At 40.0% G+C, this 20,348-nt stretch overlaps 1 protein-coding gene across 1 annotated transcript in view; it reads right to left on the reverse strand.

Moving 5' to 3' along the window:
* Positions 1-3,848: 3,848 nt before the first annotated feature.
* MIB1 (MIB E3 ubiquitin protein ligase 1) overlaps positions 3,849-20,348 on the reverse strand; it is a 164,766-nt gene continuing 148,266 nt past the window's right edge. The window contains exons 18-21 of the mRNA XM_002713451.6: positions 20,031-20,109; positions 15,229-15,342; positions 12,548-12,648; positions 3,849-9,678 (exon numbers count right to left, since the gene is read on the reverse strand). Of these exons, the coding sequence (XP_002713497.1) occupies positions 9,538-9,678; positions 12,548-12,648; positions 15,229-15,342; positions 20,031-20,109 (435 nt within the window). The 3' untranslated portion in view covers positions 3,849-9,537. The remainder of the gene's footprint in view (positions 9,679-12,547; positions 12,649-15,228; positions 15,343-20,030; positions 20,110-20,348) is intronic.

Raw genomic sequence — 20,348 nt, forward strand, 5'->3', positions numbered from 1 at the left:
TGATAGCTGGGGGCCAGTGCTGTGGCATAGCAGGTAAAGCCACCACCTGCAGTGCTGGCATCCCATATGGGCACCAGTTCGAGACCTGGGTGCTCCACTTCTGATCCAGATCTGTGCTAATGTGCTTAGGAAAGCAGCAGAAGATGGTTCAAGTCCTTGGGCCCCTGTATCCAAATGGAAGACCAAGAAGAAGCTCCTGGCTCCTGACTTCAGATTAGCCAAGCTTTGGCTGTTGCAGGCATTTGGGGAGTGAACCAGTGGACAGAAGCTCACTCTCTCTCTCTCTCTTGCAACTCTGCCATTCAAATAAATAAATCTTTTAAAAAATGCTACCTGTAGGATTTTTGGAGTTTTTTTAAAGATTGATTGATTGATTTGAAAGTCAGAGTCACACACACAGAGAAAGAGAAGCCGGGTGGGGTGAGGGATTCTTCATCCACTGTTCACTCCTCAATTGGCTGCAACAGCCAGAGTTGCACCGATTCGGAGCCAGGAGCCAGGAGGTTCTTCTGGGTCTCTCAGGCAGGTGCAGGGGCCCAAGGACTTGGGCCATCTTCCACTGTTTCCCAGGCCATAGCAGAGAGCTGGATAGGAAGTGGAGCAGCTGAGACTCGAGCTGGTGCCCATATGGGATGCTGACACTGCAGGCAGTGGCTTTATCTGCTAAGCCACAGCGCCAGGCCCTGAAGATGATGAGATTCTCTCCTATTCTTCATTTGCTGAAATGTTTGTCATGAATGAGGTTTCTAAGATTTATTTAACATTTATTTATTTGAAAGGCAGAGTTAGAGAAAGAAAACAGAGAATGACCTTCCCTCCACTGCTTTACTCCTTAGATGGCTGCAACAGCCGTGGCTGGGCCAGGCAGGAGTCAGAAGCCAGGAGCTTCTTCCTGTTCTCCCATGTAGGTGTGGGGGCCCAAGCACTTGGGCCATCTTCTACTGCTTTCCCAGGCCATTAGCAGGGAGCTAGGTCGGAAGTGGAGCAGCAGGCAGGGACTCAAATTGGCACCCATATGAGATGCCAGTGTTGCAGGCAGCAGCTTTACCCACTACGCCACAGCACGGGTCCCCCGAAATGGGGATTTTGTCAAGTGTTTGCCTTCTGTTCATATGGTCAGGTGAGTTTTCTTCTTTAGCCTGTTGATATAATGGGCTACACTGACCGACTTAAGGATTGAACCAGCCTCACATACCTGGAATAAAACCTACTTGGTCATGCTGCATACATCGTTTTATACATTGCTAGATTCAACTTCTATACTTATAATTTGTTGAGGACTTTTACACTGATGTTCACGGAGGACGTCAGTAGGTAGCTTCCTTTCTTGCAATGTCTTTATCTGTTTCGGGGTAACAATGAATTAGAAAGTGTTTGCTTCTGTTCTCTGGAAGAAAGGGGATAGAGGGAGATAAGAACAAATAATGAAACAATTAGAAGTAACAAATTCTGGTGTTCCACAGCACAATGGGGTGACTCGATTTTATAACATTCAGAACTGGAAGAGGGGCCGGCTCTTGGTACAGCACTTGTCACTTGGGAAGTCTGCAATCCGTATCACAGTGCCTGGATTTGAGTGCTGGCAACTCTGCTTCTGATTGAACTTTCTGCTAATGCGCATCCTGTGAGACAGTAGTGATGGATCAAGTATCAGCACCTGCTATCCCTGTGGCAGACTCAGATTATTCTGAGTTCTGGCTCCCCATCCTGGCTTTTGCAGGCATTTGTGGTATGAATCAGCAGATGGAGGATCTCTCTCTCTCAAATAAAACTAATTAAAAATAAAAAGAGAGAAGCTGGCATTGTCAATAGCGAGTTAAGCTGCTGCTTATGACATGGGCATCCCACATTACAGTGTTGGTCCAAGTCCCAGCTACTCCTCTTTTGATCCAGCTCCCTGCCAATGCACCTGGAAAGGCAACTGATGCTTCAGGTGCCTGGGCTGCTGCCATCCACGTGGGAAACCCAGATGGGAGTTCTGGGCTCTTGGCTTCAGCCTCGACCAGGTCCAGCCATTGCAGCCATTTGGGCAGAGATCCAGCAGATGGAAGATCTCAATCTGTCACTCTGCCTTTCAAATAAACAAATCTTTAAAAAAAGTAAATAGAGAAAAGCACGGAAAAACAGGAGCTAGCTGGTAAGCTCCAAACACAAAGAAAGGATAAGGACGTGTAAAGGCCAGCTGTCTGATTTGCTCAGTTTGTGTTGAAATACTGCTCTTTATTCTCCTCCCCTTGCCAGAAGCATTCGGGAATTTTCCTCTGGTCTTCACTAGGATTCTCTGTATCTGCTTGCCAGTGTCTACAATTTCTGGAGCAGTAGTTTACCCTATGACCACAGTCAACAGGCAAAGGCTCTCTGACTGGTTGTTTCTCTAGTTTCCTATTAAATTAGGGTTAATCTCTCCTTTAAAAGCACTTCCCAAACTGTCAATGTTCTGATCAAGATATTGCTTGTTTTTGTTTTAAGATTTATTTATATATTTAGAAAGATTGACAGAGAGAGAGAAATACCTTCCATTTGCTGGTTCAATCCACAGATGGCTGTTATGGCCAGTGCTGGGCCTGGCCAAAGCCAGGAACCAGGAGCCTCATCTGGGTCTCCCACATGGCTGCAGGGGCCCAAGCACTTGGGCCATTCTCCACTGCTTTCCCAGGCACATCAGCAAGAACTAGATCAGAAGTGGAGCAGCTGGAACACAAACTGGTGCCCAAATGGGATGCCAGCACTGTAGGTAGGGCTTTAACCCACTACACCACAATGCCAGCCCATGTTTAACTTTTTCTTTTCAACAAAATAAAAATAAGTTTATCAACTAGTTTTGTTATAAATGGAGAAACCACTGGCCAAATTATCATTCTTCAGAAATTAATTCATGAGAGAGTTCTGAGTGTTCTATTTTAATTCATGTGTTCATTGTATCTTATAAGCTATCACTGCTCTGCAATGCACCATTTAAGAGGTTTTATTGTCCCTAAGTTTGGGAAATGCTGCACTCTAAGAATATCAAATAATTTCATCCTCTGTGAAGGGTGAATATCTGTCAATGATAAAAAAAAGTATAAAGCAGACTTTCTAAAATGTCTTTATTTTAAAAACCTATACAGTTCCAATTCAATAAAAAATATTGCCATGGAATATCTAATTATACAGCAACAGAAATTTAAAAATACAGTTATTTGGAGGTTACCCAAAATAAATTCACAATTTTAAAGTTGGAGTACATATGCTTTTTTCAAATAAACAAAAGATTTTATTTCAGATGGTTTTTCTCTTAAACATCCAAAAGAGACCTAATCTTCTGAACTGGAACTAGACAGCCTTAATAACTTCACAAATAAGTGTTTGAAAAATAAAATAGTCCCCAGGTCATTCAGTTACTCAGACAACCACAAAACTAAAATAAATCATTGCCTTGAAGTGGTTGTCTCTTGAAATTGAAATCTACATCTGTGTTGTGAAAGGAAAGAAAGTTTTCACAGAAAAAGTTGAGTCTTCCTGACTGCTTGATTTACTATCAAATTTATCCCATTCAGACTTTTGGTAATTTCACAATACAACTTAATCTTCAAAGAGTGTGAGGTGTTAAAATACAAAAAGCTTCTTTGGCCCTTTGGATAGAGGTACCTAAATGTAAACAACTGCAAGGACAGTCTTCTAGATGGGAATATTTAGGTCTGACATTGAGTTGGAGACAGATGTCCTTGTTTCTCAAAGACACAGTAATTTCCTTTCCAACACAAACAGATTTTTTGATGTGCTACAATTTGTTCTCAAATGCCTTAAGAATCAAAACCCAAGTATACTACTATAAAGAACAGTTTTCAAAAGATCAGAGAAAAGCATTGTATGATATAATACTATAGATTTTATTAATGGTACAGGTTTGCATTTATTTTTAAAAACTTAGCTCCTACCAAACATTTTTTAACAAAACTATTAAGAATCATTTGCCATATAGAAACTATATTCACAAATAAGACTTTAAATTTAATACAACATTGAAAGCTAAAAAACTGGGGAAAATGCAAAGGAAAACACTGCTAAGGGTCCAATTATTAACTGCTTTCTTCCACTGAATACAATGCATTTAGAATAACACAAGTATACTGAACTAAGAGAAAAACAATTTTCTACATTTAGTCTACAAGACCAGCATTAAGAATAACATGCAATTCATGGTTTCCTTTAAAAATATTTTTTTAAAAAAACGGAATGAGCTGAATAGAAGTATTTTATTTTTCCTTTGAGGGGAAGACAATCTGTGTTTCCCAAACAGATCCTTTCATTCTAAAATAGCAAACTGTAAGCTCCATCTTCTCTTCCCAGATGCTACTTATAGATGACTCTGCATAATGGCTTAACATAGAATTACTTTTCTGGTAACAGTGTCATGGCCATAAATAATCAGTTTTTTAAAAATGAGTATCAAGTGCAAATCTAGGAGATTTCCTTTAAAGAATTACCCAAACCCAGCATACACACAGTATCACTCTTACACAGCTGAGCAATATGACTTATGAAAGTGTACATCGTTATAACACACGTGCACTACTGACCGCCTTCTGTGAAGTTTTAATAGTGTTGCCAAGTTAATAATTCTTTCAAGGCACTGAAGAATTATGTGGATGGAATTTCTAAAATATAATTAACAATTGCTTGAACTGTTAAAAAGCCCTGAGTCAGAACTTTCAATAGCTTCCTGAAATGATATATCTCAGACAAAATGGCACATATTTGTTTATTTTATAAAAAAAATTACAAGACCATTTTGCTTTTTGGAGGAAAGAAGTTGTGTTTATGAAACAAAACTTAGTAGACTATACAGGGAAAGTAAAATATTCACCAATATTATCTTCCTCAGACATTTTGTACATGTCAATTGTAACTTGTAGTTATGGATTTAGGCACCAAATTAATATGACAAGTCACTTCTCTTGTACCTACTGCTTAAATTCTCAACAAAACAAAATTCTCAATTTCAATCTCTGGATCCAATCTCCTCTTTACTCACAAATAAGAATAAGTGTTGGAAAAAGTAACACTCTGACCAAGAAGGAGGTAGAAAATGCCAATGTAGCAACTTATAATTTTAATTCATCAGCTCCATTGTCTAGTTCCTATTTTTCATACTGTAGTTTTACCCACTACTAACCAGTTGTCAGTAAACTGAGGCTCAATCTGAAAGACTTTCCCCCTCACTATAGTAAAGCAATGTACACATGAGACAGCATTAAACAGTTTCCTCAAATTTAATGTTTTAAAGAAGTACAACTGTAATTATTAATACTGCTATAGTTTTATATATATATATGTTAAAGTTCCAAGGATATATGATTATCAAGTAATATCAGTAAGCATTCCTATCATAATATTCGAGTAAGTGAAATTAGTTTGCTTTTTTGAAAGAAAGACATACTTTGAAACTTTTACAAGGAGACTTAAGACAATTGACATTTTCAACAGCAAGGCACACTTACTTTGTGAAAATCTATTGCCACCCCAATTTAGTACAAATTCAAAGCTAACCTAATTCCGGTATTTAAAATGTGTTTTTCCCCTCTGGCTCAAAGCGAAATAACTAACCTCTCCAACTAAGCACATTTAAAACCTATTCAGTTATGATTATGAGCAGAGGGTAAGAAATGTTGTCTTTCCCCCAAATTTTAGGAACCTGTTGTTTGCCATGACTTTGGATCTTGCAAACATAAACAAACTGCTAAGTGATTTGGCTGTTTCTTGATTTACATTTGGCTCAAATTCTATCCTACTGAGGATAATGGGGGAGTGTAGTTATAAATGGGTATGGAGTTTCAGTTTCACAAGATGAAGTTCTGGAGATGCTTCACACCATGTGAATGTACTTACCACTACCAAACTGGACACTTAGGAATAGTTCAGATGGTGACTTTTATATGACTTTACCACAACAAAATAATGCAAAACAACCCATATTTCAAAATGCAATTTTTTACACAAAGTATTACTATAAAACATCTTAGACATCCTAAGAGGATAAGTGCTTTTCCTTTTTGGATTAAAAAAAAAAGCAAGCTATAATAAAGTCTATAAATTTACAGAGCAACTGTCATTTAAACTACAAATTAATAGGTTGAAAGACCCTTTTTATTATGTGGTTTAAATTTGCCCTCTCCACTGATGCTCAGAAGAAATCCACATGATCCTCTTTTATCTCCATATTCAAACACTGACTTTTCTCCTTCTCACTTGTCGGAACAATCCCACTGTCCTGACCCGACCTTTCCCTATCCCTAATTCTCTTAGTCCATAAATTTGAATAATTCCTAGTCCAAAAAGAGTCCATAATTCACAACAAAGAACAACAACTCAGCAATACACTGCTGGATAGCATGTTTCTACCACAGAAAATTAACTAGCAAGCTTGGAAATCTGAACTGGACAAATCTTAAGCAGCATGCAGTTCAACACATGAAAATCTTACAGACTAAAATCATCAAAAATATAAATTTAAGAAAGTGATTTCCAGCATTATCTACTAATTAATTTTATGCCTCAGTAGCTAGTCAACCTGCAATATTTAAAATTACAAATATCTTAAGCATAATCAGCCAGCTAAACTACATGTTTGTCTAATATAATATTCCTACACTAATACAAAATTATCTTCTCTTGAAAAACCTTCTTGCTCCCAACAAAATTAACTATATATATATATATATATATATATATATATATATATATAAAATGAGCAATAAGAATGTCAAATTATGTGAGCAAACATAATTGGAATAGCACCATCTGGTAAGTTGTTTGTGTGTGTTTTGAGTAATAAAACTGACATTCTTAGAATATAAGGGAGAAAACATGGTAGGGTGAGAGGGTCCAGAGAAGGAATCCAAATTCGACTGATTGACAATGACAACTCTTCAGAAACATTAGGAAGAAATCCTATCAGTACCTTCAGAGCTTTCCTTCTGACTATACAATATCCCAAACACGCAACCACCGCACAATCAATCCTGAGTGTGCTGAGATGCTGGCCATATTCAGTGTTGTACACCTACCTCCTGAAGCCCAATGAATACTTTTTTGAAAGAAGGTTGGTTGGTTGCATTTATTTGTTTATTTATTTAATAATTTCAGGAAAAGTAAAGATCTTTTTGAGGCACAGGATAAAGCGATTTAGTTAATGAGGAGAAAACACATCTGTCAAAGTACTGACAAGACATAGAATAAGAGGTAGCAGTTTCAGAGAGTTGGAGGAAAACCACTTTAATGAGTTCTTGATCTTATTCTCTCATTGCTTCTTGGACTTTTAGCTAAGATCAAATATAATCAAATTCTCTCTCATAAGCCCTAACACTTAAAATAATTTTAGGTGCTTGAAAACATGAATAGATAAACATTTTCTATTCATAAAATACATTTGAAAATGATAAAAATAGAAAATCCACAATTACTTAGCACTAAAGTGATAGTGACTTTATGACTTCTATAGTATAAAGTTACTATATTTTTCATAGAGAGAAAATGTTTAAACTAGTCTATAAGATGATATTACCTTTTAGGAACGTTAAGTTCTAACACTACAGCTCAGAAGAATTTGAAAATGGCCTACTCTGATAAGCTGTGGGCCTCACAGTTCACTGATTGGCCAAGATCTGCATCAATCAGCCAGGTGCCCTCCATATCAGCCAATGTCCTGAAAAGCATATGGAGTGGCCAATGGCATGGGAAAAAAAGGAAAATCTTGACACCTTTTGTTTTCAAATCTGCAAGAAGATAGTGGGTTTGTCTCTTTATGTGAATAACATTACTCATATGTTCTATCTTTTTATAAGTTCCAATAAAGTTTTTAAAAAGCCTCAGTGGCCCCTTATTAGATAACGGAGTCAAAAAGTAGTTTCAAATCCGAAATTTCTAAAAAGGTTACTGTTTTAAATGATAACAATTACTCAGCTAAACATAGATAGAAAGTTGCCGAGACTACAAAACCAGCTGGCAAAGCTCACCACTGCTTTCATCAGGACTGGGAAGACAGCAGTAGTTCAATAGCCAGAAAGACAGAGCTATGAATACTAGACACTTCGTACTTTTAACTGAGTTGTTGTAGAAAAGCTGAAATTGCTAGCCAGGGGAAAAGCCACAAAAAATATAGGAAATAAGTGCACATGGGAAATAAGCTAATGAACAATATACAGTAGACACTACTGTAAACAGCGGATATTTTGATAATCTAGCAGCAAGGAATCTGAAAACATTTATGTGTACAGTTACCCCAGATAAGATAATTCGTTAAAAAAAAAAAAAAAAAAAAAGATGAGATGCTACAGAGTCAAACTGTGTAAAACAAAAAATCCACAGATAATCAGACATATTTTTTGCAAATACCCTGGCACTCTTTCTAAATAAGTATTTATTATTAGTTTGTCTACTATGTCTTGGATATTATTGGCAGTATAATGTCTTCATCTGTAGGTATAAAGAAGAGATCTTTATAGTCAGACCTCCTATCTGAGAAAGAATGGAAATAAGGCTTTTTGACAAAGGTAAAATCTGTAACACTGTCAGAATTAATAGATACAGATACATATAGATTGCTGTCTCTGGACAATGTATCATCCAAGCTAATCAGAATCTCAAAGGCCCAAACAGGGCAACATCATCTTATTGGTCAGTCAAGGCCAGATAAGCAATCACCGGGAAAACTGGAATACACTTTTCACAAATGTTTTTTTAAAAGGCTGGCTGAAGCAAACAGTATCTAAATTAATATGAGAAATGCAACTAATAATGGACAGTTAACAAGTACTCTTTTATTTTTTCTCCTTCAATTCTCCACTATGATTGCTTATTTTTCCTTTTAACATGTCTAATAGTCATTTTGAAACTGGTAATTTAATTCAAGTTAAACTATTTTCCTTTTAAATCCACAAAATAAACCAAATACAAAGTCACTATTTTCTTATTATTCTATGCTTCCATTTACTCTAAGAATTCAGAAACAAACATTTGGATAATTTCCTATTATATTAAAAAAAGAATTTCCCTTCAACATCCCCTTAACTATCTGGAACTTGTCCCACAATTTTAGCACTTCACATATTTTACATAATAATTTGACTTGCCCCTTTCATTTCATGAATGACTTTTTAGAGTTATCTGTATCAATTCACTGAGTAAAATCATGATATACTAATAGCTGACTGATCACAAGGAATTATGTCTTTTGAGGTCTTAACAAATTTATAAACTATAAGAGAAATTACAATAAAAAACACCCCAGGATACCCTTAAAGGATTTTCCCCTTAGAAGTCAAAAGCAAATTACCTATGAATTACATGGATTAGATGTTTCAAATTTAAAAGGAAAACAAAAAAACCCACACCCTTTCAAAATACTGCTTTGTAGTTTTGTTCATATATTTGCAGTCTAATTACACTCTAGTAAAGAAACTATGATACCAGAAATTAATTCATTACAACTTCCAACTAGCTTACTGAGATCTCATGACCAGATACTCCTTAGTTAACAAAACACACTGTGTTTCTCAGTTAATATAAAAGAATCCTTCGTTCAATAGCCTTGCGACATATGGGACATTCACTCATGCGATCTCCACAGAGCTGGCATGTTCCATGGCCACAGAGGAAAATCATATTCTTCAGACGATCCAAACACACAGGGCACATTGTCTGTAATGTGAGGCAACAAATAAAAAAATAATGTAATAAATGCTAACACATTTTATATTCCAAAAGTATAACATGTGGCAATTCTGTAACATCAATTTTCTTTTGTTTTAGTCAATCTCTTGTTGCTTTTTTAAAAAACAATTTAAAATATCATCTTTGTTAAGAAAACAGTCCTATTCAGCCCGAATCAGATTCCCCAGCAGTCCCTGACAGCTCTTACATGAAAAGAACACAATGTCTTGGGCACATCTGGGCAGTCAGAGCAGGGCAGAGATGTAGCTAAGAACTCTTGCAGGCACTACGCTAAGGCTAAAATAATCTCAGTCCTATTGTCACTCCCACTTTAGATATGAGGAGAGTGGGGTTTAGCAGAATTTACAGCTTTTCTCAAGGCATGATGTAAAATGAACTTGGGTCACGAGTTCCCAGAGTTCTTGCTCTTTAAAGAGCCAAACCACCTTTTCAGTGTCTTTAGGCATTTGACCTAGCCACCAGTTAGGATACCCATCCACGGCCCATACTGAAGTGCTTGGATTCAGCACCAGGCTCAAGCAGCACATGGGAGCTGGTTCTCTTTCTGTCTCATCCTCTCCGTCTCACAGATAACTAACTAAATAAATGCTTTGTTTCTTTCCATTAAATTTTTAAGTGGTCTATTTAATTCTCATTTCCATTTTTTTTTTTTTTTTTTTTGACAGGCAGAGTGGACAGTTAGAGAGAGAGACAGAGAAAGGTCTTCCTTTTTCCGTTGGTTCACCCTCTAATGGCTGCTGCGGCCGGTGCACCGCGCTCATCTGAAGCCAGGAGCCAGGTGCTTCCTCCTGGTCTCCCATGCGGGTGCAGTTTGGGCCATCCTCCACTGCACTCCCTGGCCACAGCAGAGAGCTGGCCTGGAAGAGGGGCAACCAGGACAGAATCCGGCGCCCCGACCGGGACTAGAACCCGGTGTGCTGGAACCGCAGGTGGAGGATTAGCCTATTGAGCCGCGGCGCCAGCCTAATTCTCATTTCCAAAAGTAAACATATCTGTGCAGCCTGTGTCAAGATGTTTTCTTGATAATCTTGAAGAAAGAGGTCCCCCTATAAGATATCCCATTATACTTCAGAAAATATAGTATTTTTTCCCCATTTTATTTGAAAGACCGAGAGACAGGGAAAGATATTTGTCATCTGTTGATTTACTCCCCAAATGCCTGCAAGACTCAGGGCTGGACCAAGCTGAAGTTAGGAGTCTAGAACTCAATCCAGGTCTACTTGGGTGACAGGAAACCATGCACTTGAGGCATCACCTGCTGTCTCCCATGATGCTCATTAGCAGAAAGCTGGAATCAGAAGTGGAGCCAGGACTCTAACCAGGCACTCCAACACAGGATGTGGGCGTTTCAAGCAGTGTTTTAACCTCTGTGCTAAAATCCCACCCCAGAAAAGGAGTTTTATTACAACTGTTTAGAAACTGTAATGATTACATATGGGTTAATGATTATTTAAGGAAGGATAAGCTTCTCTAAACTGCTAAACTTTGGATAAAATTAGAGCAGAATTACTCTTTAAGATCCATAACAGGGCTCACTAAGTTCTGTTATTTCTTTTAAGAACAATTTTAATTCACAATTAGGAGCTAAAATGTTTATCACAGATGTGTTTCAAAAACCAGCTTCAAGGCCGGCGCCGCGGCTCACTAGGCTAATCCTCCGCCTAGCGGCGCCAGCACACCGGGTTCTAGTCCTGGTTGGGGCGCCGGATTCTGTCCCGGTTGCCCCTCTTCCAGGCCAGCTCTCTGCTGTGGCCAGGGAGTGCAGTGGAGGATGGCCCAGGTGCTTGGGCCCTGCACACCATGGGAGACCAGAAAAAGCACGTGGCTCCTGGCTCCTGCCATCGGATTAGTGCGGTACGCCGGCCGCAGTGCGCCGGCCGCGGCGGCCATTGGAGGGTGAACCAACGGCAAAGGAAGACCTTTCTCTCTGTCTCTCTCACTGTCCACTCTGCCTGTCAAAAAAAAACAAAAAACAAAAAACAAAAAAAAAAAAAACAGCTTCATCTTTCTACCTGTCTCATAGGACAAGGATAGAGATAATCAGAATAATCACAGCTTCAGAATATTAAAATCCTCCCAGTCTTCTCTTTCCACTCCTCACTGATAACCACTCTTCTGAATTTACTTTTATCTTTCTGTTGTTCTTTTTTATAGGGTGTGTGTGTACAAATACACTTTTCCTTTTTACTAGATCATATTTCTATGGAAATATGCATGATCATATAAAGTTTAGTAGAAGTTCACAAACTCTTGTAATTGGTAGTACTCGGACCAGGAAGTGGAGCAACAGTACTACAGAAACTTCCCTCTGCCCCTTCCCAGACTTCCCCAGCCAAGAAAACCATTACCCTTGACTTTTAACATATGTGTGATTTCCCACAGGTTTATATTCCTCAATTATATCCTATTTAGTTTCATGAGACAACAAAAAATTTTTTTCCTAAGTGCTTTCGCTAATTTAGATTTGTTAGAAATGTACAACTTAACAACTGCTACATATTCTGCCTAACACTTGATACTGACAACTCTCTAACATTTCTTCAGTCCAGTAGGTGTGAAAAAAAATCACCTAATTATGGACTTAATTTTTCATTTCCTGAACATTAATACAGGTGGAGCATTTTTTATATAATTAGTTATTTGTACTTTTGTTTTGGACAGAACTATCATTAAACTGTCTACTCAGATATTACTCCAAACATTCAAATAACACAAGGGATACAAAAATATAAACCATGCCACAACAGAAAACACTAGTTTGGTTTTTTGAACACTAGTTTTATAGAATAATATCAACTGCTATCCCGAAAACTGTTTAACATGAAGAAATCATTACCTGCTCCTTAATGTCCTGTAACTGCTGCTGCAACTTTTGCACATCTGCATTGACGTTGGTGTTGTCCTTGTCCTTTTGTAACACTGGAATATTCCCACTTGCTATAACAGAAATAACAGCTTTTCAGTTATCATTGTTTTGACATAATATTTCTAAAACTATTACTGTTTTGTTTATTAAAAACGTTAAACCTAAAATTTTTTCACACTTGAACAGATAAACAGTAACATTCATGTTATATTCTTTCATTTATAACCTCCCAAAAGAAAACAGGTTTGCACATTAATTCTACTTATACAAGTATTTAACTCAGCCCAACAACAATCCACACACAAACTTCTGGGTGTCCAAGGCTCTACTACTTTCCTTTACCAAGTTCACAAATACGTTTTATCCTTTTTGTTTTTTCCTGTTCCCTAACCAACACAGGGTTTTGGTAAATTCTGGCGACAATAATTATCTTCAAAAGTTTCTGAAGATTATTTTTATTAGGACACACAAAAACATAGCTTCCTTTCTTTAGGAACTAAATGTTACTGATCCGAGATGAGGCACTCAAGAAAGGCCATGATCAGTAAGTAGTCTGCCAACACACAGGGAAACCTTCGATTTTCCTTTTCCTGCTGCCAGATAGTTGGTCTTTCATTCCAGTCAATCTGTGCCTGGGATTTTTATTCTGGTCTTCTTGTGATAAAAACAAAAGCCTTGGGTAAAACTGACTACAGTGAAGACATCCTCATGGTGCAGTGAGTTAAGTCACCACCTGCATCCCATATCGGGGAGTAGGCTGAGTCCCAGCTGTTCTACTTCCATTCCAGCTTCCTACTATGCCTGGGAAGGCAGCAGAAGGTGCCTCATCTACTGGTATCCCTGCCACATAGTGGGAGACTTCAATGGAGTTCCTGGCTCCTGGCTTTTGCCTGGCCCAGACCTGGCTGTTGCAGCCATTTGGGGAGTGAACCAGTAGGCAGAAGATTTCCCTTTTCTTTCCCTCTTTCTCTTGTTACTCTGCCTTTCAAAGAAAAAAAGAAATTAGAAAAAAAGTGGCCACAATGTTGTTCTTCCTCATCTGTTCACAAAACACTTCACAGAACAAAGAAATTAAAATAAACCATCCAGGGGCCAGTACTGTGGCACAGTAGGTTAAGCATCTCCCTGCAGAGCCAGCATTCCATATGGGCTCAACTGAGTCAGAACTGCCTCATTTCTGATCCAGCTCCCTGCTAATGGCCTGGGAAAGCAGTGGAAGGCGGCTCAAGAGCTTGGGCTCCAGCACCCACACAGGAAACCTGGAAGAAGCACCTGGCTCCTGGCTTCAGATTGGCCCAGCTCCACGCATTGCGGCCACTTGGGAAGCAACAGATCAATGACCTCTCTCTGTCTCTGCCTCTCAAATAAATACATCTTTAAATAAATATGTCATCCAGCTAATACCTAGGGCAAAGATAAAAAAAAATTTGAAGCAGTTACACTATTTAAATGACTGAAGGTAAATCATGTATTTTTCATTTTTACACTTGCCTATCAGGTTATACTTCAGATTACCTCTATCACTTTGTCCCAAATCATTACTACCCCACAAAAAAATAAATGTTCCAATATTCATTTTTGGAAATAAATTTCTACTGTATGTGAAAAGAAATCATTTTGTGCTACATAAAGGAATCAGGTAAATACTTTCAAACACTTGAAAAAATAATTAGTAGTATTATTTCTTATTTTAAAGTACACTAAATAACACCTGAAAAATAAAGAGCAGGGGCAAGGGTTGTGGTGTAGTAGTTAAAGCTGCCATCTGGCATCCCATATGGTTACCTGTTTGAGTCCTGGCTGCTTCATTTCTGATTTGGTTCCCTGCTAATGGCCTGGGAAAGCAACAGAGGATGGCCCAAGCGCTTGGGCTCCTGCACCCATATGCAAGACCTGGAAGAAGCTCCCGGCTCCTGGCTTCAGCCTGGCCTGCCCCAGCTATTGGGGACATTGGGGAGTGAATCAATGGATGGAAGATCTCTCTCTCTCTCTGTCTCTCCCTCTCTAACTCTTTCAAATAAATATATAAATCTTAAAAAAAATAAAGAGCTAATTTTCTTTCAGCAAGAACACAGCACTATTCTTTATACTATATATGGATTTTTCTCAAAAGACCAATGGTTATAAGGGCAGGCGTTTGGCACAGAAGCTAACACACTCCCATATCTAAGTGCCTGGGTTGGATTCCTAGCTCCACTTTCGATTCCAGCTTCCTGCTAATGCATACCTTGGGAGACAATAGGTGATGGTTCAAGAAATTGGGTCCTACCACCCATATAAAGACACAGACTGAGCTCTGGACTCTTGGCTTTAGCCTGGCCCAGGGCTGGCTGTTGCCCGCAATGGGAGGTGAACCAGAAGATGGCAGACCTTGTCTGGTTCTGTCTCTTTCTCTCTCTGTTTTCAAATAAAGAAAATTAAACATTTTCTAAAGCACTAAGGTTTAAAGTTGTACAATCATATCAATAAACCAGAGAAATATAATTTCAGGATTTTTAAAATTTAACAAAGACACCAGAAAACTATACCTACTCCTTTGATCCAACTCATATCTTACGTTTTACAAGGCAATAGTACAATATAAATAAGAGGTGTTTGTGCACATCCTAATAAGAAAGCAAACTAGAAAATGCTTCAGAAAACCCACTCACAGATGTCATCAGTAGCATCTTCCGAACTCTTCCCTCCACAGCACATGATGAAAGGCACTCTTCGCTCCACTACTGCACGACACTGCACACACTTTTTCATCAGGCTAGCACAGTCTGGAAAACAGTACCACAGAAAACTCTGATGAGAGAGAACATGAATATAAGTGTTGCCTTCCTCTGCTAATTTCTAAGACTTAAACATCACTCTGAAAGAAATCTTAAATGAGCTGTATCAGTACACAATTCAATCTCCTTAAAATGTTATCAACCTAAGAAACAGTTACTCTCAATTGATAGCTTCTAGAATAAAGGTCCTGTCATTATGAAAACAATGATACTTTCTAATACAATTGAATAAATTGTGAATTGATTTTTTTAAATAGAAGATGCCTGGAATTTAATTTGCTTACTTTTTTTTTAAAAGATTTATTTATCTATTTGAAAGTCAGAGTTATACAGAAAGAGAGGAGAGGCAGAGAGAGAGAGAGAGAGAGAGAGAGAGAGATCTTCATCCACTGGTTCATTCCCCAATTGGCCACAATGGCTGGAGCTGCGGCGATCTGAAGCCAGAAACCAGGAGCTTCCCCCGGGTCTCCCATGTGAGTTCAGGGCCCCAAGGACTTGGGCCATCTTCTACTGCTTTCCCAGGCCATAGCAGAGAGCTGGATTGGAAGTGGAGCTGCCAGGACTTGAACTGGTGCCCATATGGGATGCCAGCACTGCAGGAGGCAGCTTCATTCGCTACACCACAGCACCAACACCATGAATGGATTTTTATTTTATTTATTTATTTATTTTATTTTTTTGACAGGCAGAGTTAGACAGTGAGAGAGACAGACAGACGGAGAGAAAGGTCTTCCTTCCGTTGGTTCACCCCCCAAATGGCTGCTACTGCCAGTGCGCTGCGCCGATCTGAAGCTAGTAATCAGGTGCTTCTTCCTGGTCTCCCAAGCGAGTACAGGGGCCCAAGCACTTGGGCCATCCTCCACTGCACTCCTGGGCCACAGCAGAGAGAGGGACTGGAAGAGAAGCAACCGGGACAGAATCTGGCGCCCCAACTAGGACTAGAACCCGGAGTGCCAGCGCCGCAGGCAGAGGATTAGCCTAGTGAGCCATGGCACCGGCTACCCATGAATTGATTTTTAAAAATAAGTAGCATAGTAAGTTTTTAAAGATCTTATAGCTTGAGAATATTAGATACCCTCAACAAATTTTAACTGATACTAGAATTACAAGTTTGCCTACATTATCTTCTAAAAATAGTTTCTACTGCAAATGGCTTATTTGTAAAATGTTGGAAAATTCTCTTCTTTCCTTTATCAAACTCAGGAAATGTAACAGGTAAATTATCTAGTGGTTTTTTGAATGTAGCATTCAGGAAAATAAAAAAATGTTCATAAAGACTTCGTAATAGTTAAATTGGAAAAGTGATAAGCTATATTTTTAGTAGAATGCTTTACCATTCCAAGAAGAAATATCTATATACAACTGTATGCTTTGAGCTGTTATTATCATCTTACATCTAAACTTTGAATTACACACTCACACAGAGTAATTCAACATAATCTTTCTCATCAGCATTTTTTCTGAGAGTGTGCGCTACATCTCTATGTAATGTCTTTTGCTTTGTTGTTCACTTCAAAAACAGGAAAAATAACAAAATCCATAGTAAGCTATCCAGGGATAACTTATGTCAAAACACTAAACTTTTTTTGACAAGCAGAATGGACAGTGAGAGAGATAGAGACAGAGAGAAAGGTCTTCCTTTGCCATTGGTTCACCCTCCAATGGCCGCCACAGCCAGCACACCGCGCTGATCCAAAGCCAGGAACCAAGTGCTTCTCCTGGTCTCCCATGGGGTGCAGGGCCCAAGCACTTGGGCCATCCTCCACTGCACTCCTGGGCCACAGCAGAGAGCTGGCCTGGAAGAGGGGCAACCGGGACAGAATCCGGTGCCCCAACCGGGACTAGAACCCGGTGTGCTGGTGCCGCAGGTGGAGGATTAGCCTATTGAGCCGTGGCACCGGCCCCAAACAGTAAACTTTAACAAAGCACAAAACCACTGATACTACAGTCTTGGATGGAAAATCATTACAAAGGCTGATCTCATACCAAAGCCTAAACATAAATGGGTCTGAAACCTGCTTATGCAAAATACACTAGATAAGAGACAATGCTAGTAGAAATTTGGTCTGGGATTTGTCTTCTTCTTTTTTTCCTTTAAAGATTCATTTACCTATTTGAAAGACAGAATTATAGAGAGGCAGAGACAGAGAGAGGTCTTCCACCCGCTGGTTCACTCCCCAGATGGCCGCAATGGCTGGAGAAGCCAGGAACCAGCAGCAGCTTCTGGGTCTCCCACGTGGATGCAGGGGCCCAAGGTCTTGGGTCATCTTCCACTGCTTTCCCAGGCCATGGCAGAGAGCTGGATTGGAAGTGGCACACCCGGGCCTCGAACTGGTGTCCATATGGGATGCCGGCACTGCAGGCGGTGGCTTTACCAGCTATGCCACAGTGCCAACCCCATGGGATTTGTCTTCAATTTAAGGCTGACTTTTCTCTTATGCTTAAAGAACTGATTTAATTATCTCAACATACAACCACAACTTTTTAAAATGTTTCTTTACTATTTATTTAAAAGGTAGAGTAACAGAGAAAAGGGGAGGGGAGAGAGAGAGAGAACGATAGAGAGGGATCTTCTATCTGCTTGCAACAGCCGGCTTCCCATGTGGGAGGCAGGGTCTCAAGTACTTGGGTGATCCTCCACAGCCTCCCAGGTGCATCAGCAGGTGGCTGATATAACCACAACTTTATAAAATTTTTTACCTATTAAAACTTCATATTGGGGCAGGCACTGTGGCATACTGGGATAACGGGCATCCCATATGGGTGCTGGTTCATATCTGGGCTGCTGTTCTTCCAGATCCAGCTTCCTGCTTATGTGCCTGGGAAAGCAGTGGAAGATGGCCCAAGTGCTTGGGCTCCTGCACCTGTGTGGGAGACCCAGAAGAAGCTCCTGCACCTGTGTGGGAGACCCAGAAGAAGCTCCTGGCTTCGGATTGGCCCAGCTCCAGCCGTTGCGGACATTTGGGGAGTGAACCAGCGGATGGAAGAACTTTCTCTCTGTTTCTCCCTCTCTCTTTCTGTAACTTTGCCTTTCAAATAAATAAATACAATTAAAAAAAAATTCAGTATTGAGCCAGCACTGTGGCATAGTATGTTAGTAGGTTAAGCCTCTACCTGAAGTGCTGGCATCCTATGTGGGCACTGGTTCGAGTCCCAGTTGCTCCACTTCCAATCCAGCTCCCTGTTAATGACCTGGGAAAGCAGCAAAGGATGGTCCAAGTGCTTGGGCCCCTGCACCCACGTGGGAGATCTGGATGAAGCTCCTGGCTCCCGGCTTTGGTCTATCCTAGCAATGCCATTTGGGAAGTGAACCACAGGATGGAAGACCTCTCTGTCTCTCCCTCTATCTGTAACTCTCAAATAAATAAATATAAATCTTCCTACTCCCCCACCCATGCTGTAACTCTTAACTCTGCCTGCCTTTCTTTCTTTCTTTCTTTCTTTCTTTTTTTTTTTCTTTCGTTCGTTCGTTCGTTTGACAGGCAGAGTTAGATAGTGAGAGAGAGAGAAAGGTCTTCCTTCCATTGGTTCACCCCTCAAATGGCCACCAATCAAAAGCCAGGAGCCAGGTGCTTCCTCCTGGTCTCCCATGCAGGTGCAGGGCCCAAGCACTTGGGCCATCCTCCACTGCCTTCCCGGGCCACAGCAGAGAGCTGGACTGGAAGAGGGGCAACCGGGACAGAATCTGGCGCCCCAACGGGGACTAGAACCCGGGGTACCAGCGCCACAGGTGGAGGATTAGCCAAGTGAGCCACGGTGTCAGCCTGTAATTCTGATTTCAAAATATGTAAAATAAATTTTAAAAAAAGAAAGAAACGAAAGATTTCTATAAGCTCTCTTGACATAAAGGTTAAGGAAGGCCAAAAATTATAGCCCCACATGGCTGCTGTGAGCTCTTCAGGAGTGAGGAAAGTGTACAACAGCAATATTAAGGTAAAGACAAATGCAGGCATACCAATCTTGTATGTAAAAGAAAAAAAAGTCTCAATATTAATTTTTGGAAATAAATTTCTATGATGTGTGAAGATAGTTCACTTTGTGCTAATACAAAAGAAATAAAAATCCAAGCTGGTTCACCAGCGCCGCGGCTCACTAGGCTAATCCTCCGCCTAGCGGCGTCAGCACACCGGGTTCTAGTCCCGGTCGGGGTGCCGGATTCTGTCCTGGTTGCTCCTCTTCCAAGCCAGCTCTCTGCTGTGGCCAGGGAGTGCAGTGGAGGATGGCCCAGGTGCTTGGGCCCTGCACCCCATGGGAGACCAGGAGAAGCACCTGGCTCCCGGCTTCGGATTAGCGCGATGCGCCGGCCACAGCACGCTGGCTGCGGCGGCCATTGGAGGGTGAACCAACGGCAAAAAGGAAGACCTTTCTCTCTGCTTTCTCTCTCTCTCTCACTATCCACTCTGCCTGTGGAAAACAAACAAACAAACAAACAAACAAAAAAACAACACCAAGCTGGTAGAACATTGTATCCTCCTGAGTGCTCAGAAGCTCAGAGAGAAATGGCTGACAACTAGGTATAGAGAAAAAAATGGAAGCTCCTAGAGGACTATCCAATTTCTGTTCCTTAATTACCCAAAAAACAAAAACAAAACAACAACAAAAACTTCAAACATACTAATTTTGTTTCGCTTTCTGTTTTTATAACAACACTGAGGAAATTTGTAGAGGCTACTCACTTTCACAAGCACACATGTGTCCACAAGGTTGAAAAAGAACAGCTGCTTTCTTGTCAGAGCATACCACACATTCTTCAATCTACAGAGAAGAGGTTACAGCACAGTGAGTATACACGGAGAAATCCAATAAACCAGATTTCCTTTCTAAGGAAACCCTGTAGGCACTGAGCTTTAACTCACACATTTTCACATCATTATATATTCTTGTTTAATAGGCACTAGGTTCCACATTCATCTCCTGTCCTAAAGAATCATACAGAAAAAAGCCATTTCCCCTGAGGGCAGCAAGAATGGGATAGGCTCCAATATTCTCTCCCT

The sequence above is a fragment of the Oryctolagus cuniculus genome, chromosome 10 (genome assembly GCF_051225735.1).
Source record: "Oryctolagus cuniculus isolate XC-2025 breed Fujian yellow rabbit chromosome 10, ASM5122573v1, whole genome shotgun sequence".
Classification (NCBI taxonomy): Eukaryota; Metazoa; Chordata; class Mammalia; order Lagomorpha; family Leporidae; genus Oryctolagus; species Oryctolagus cuniculus.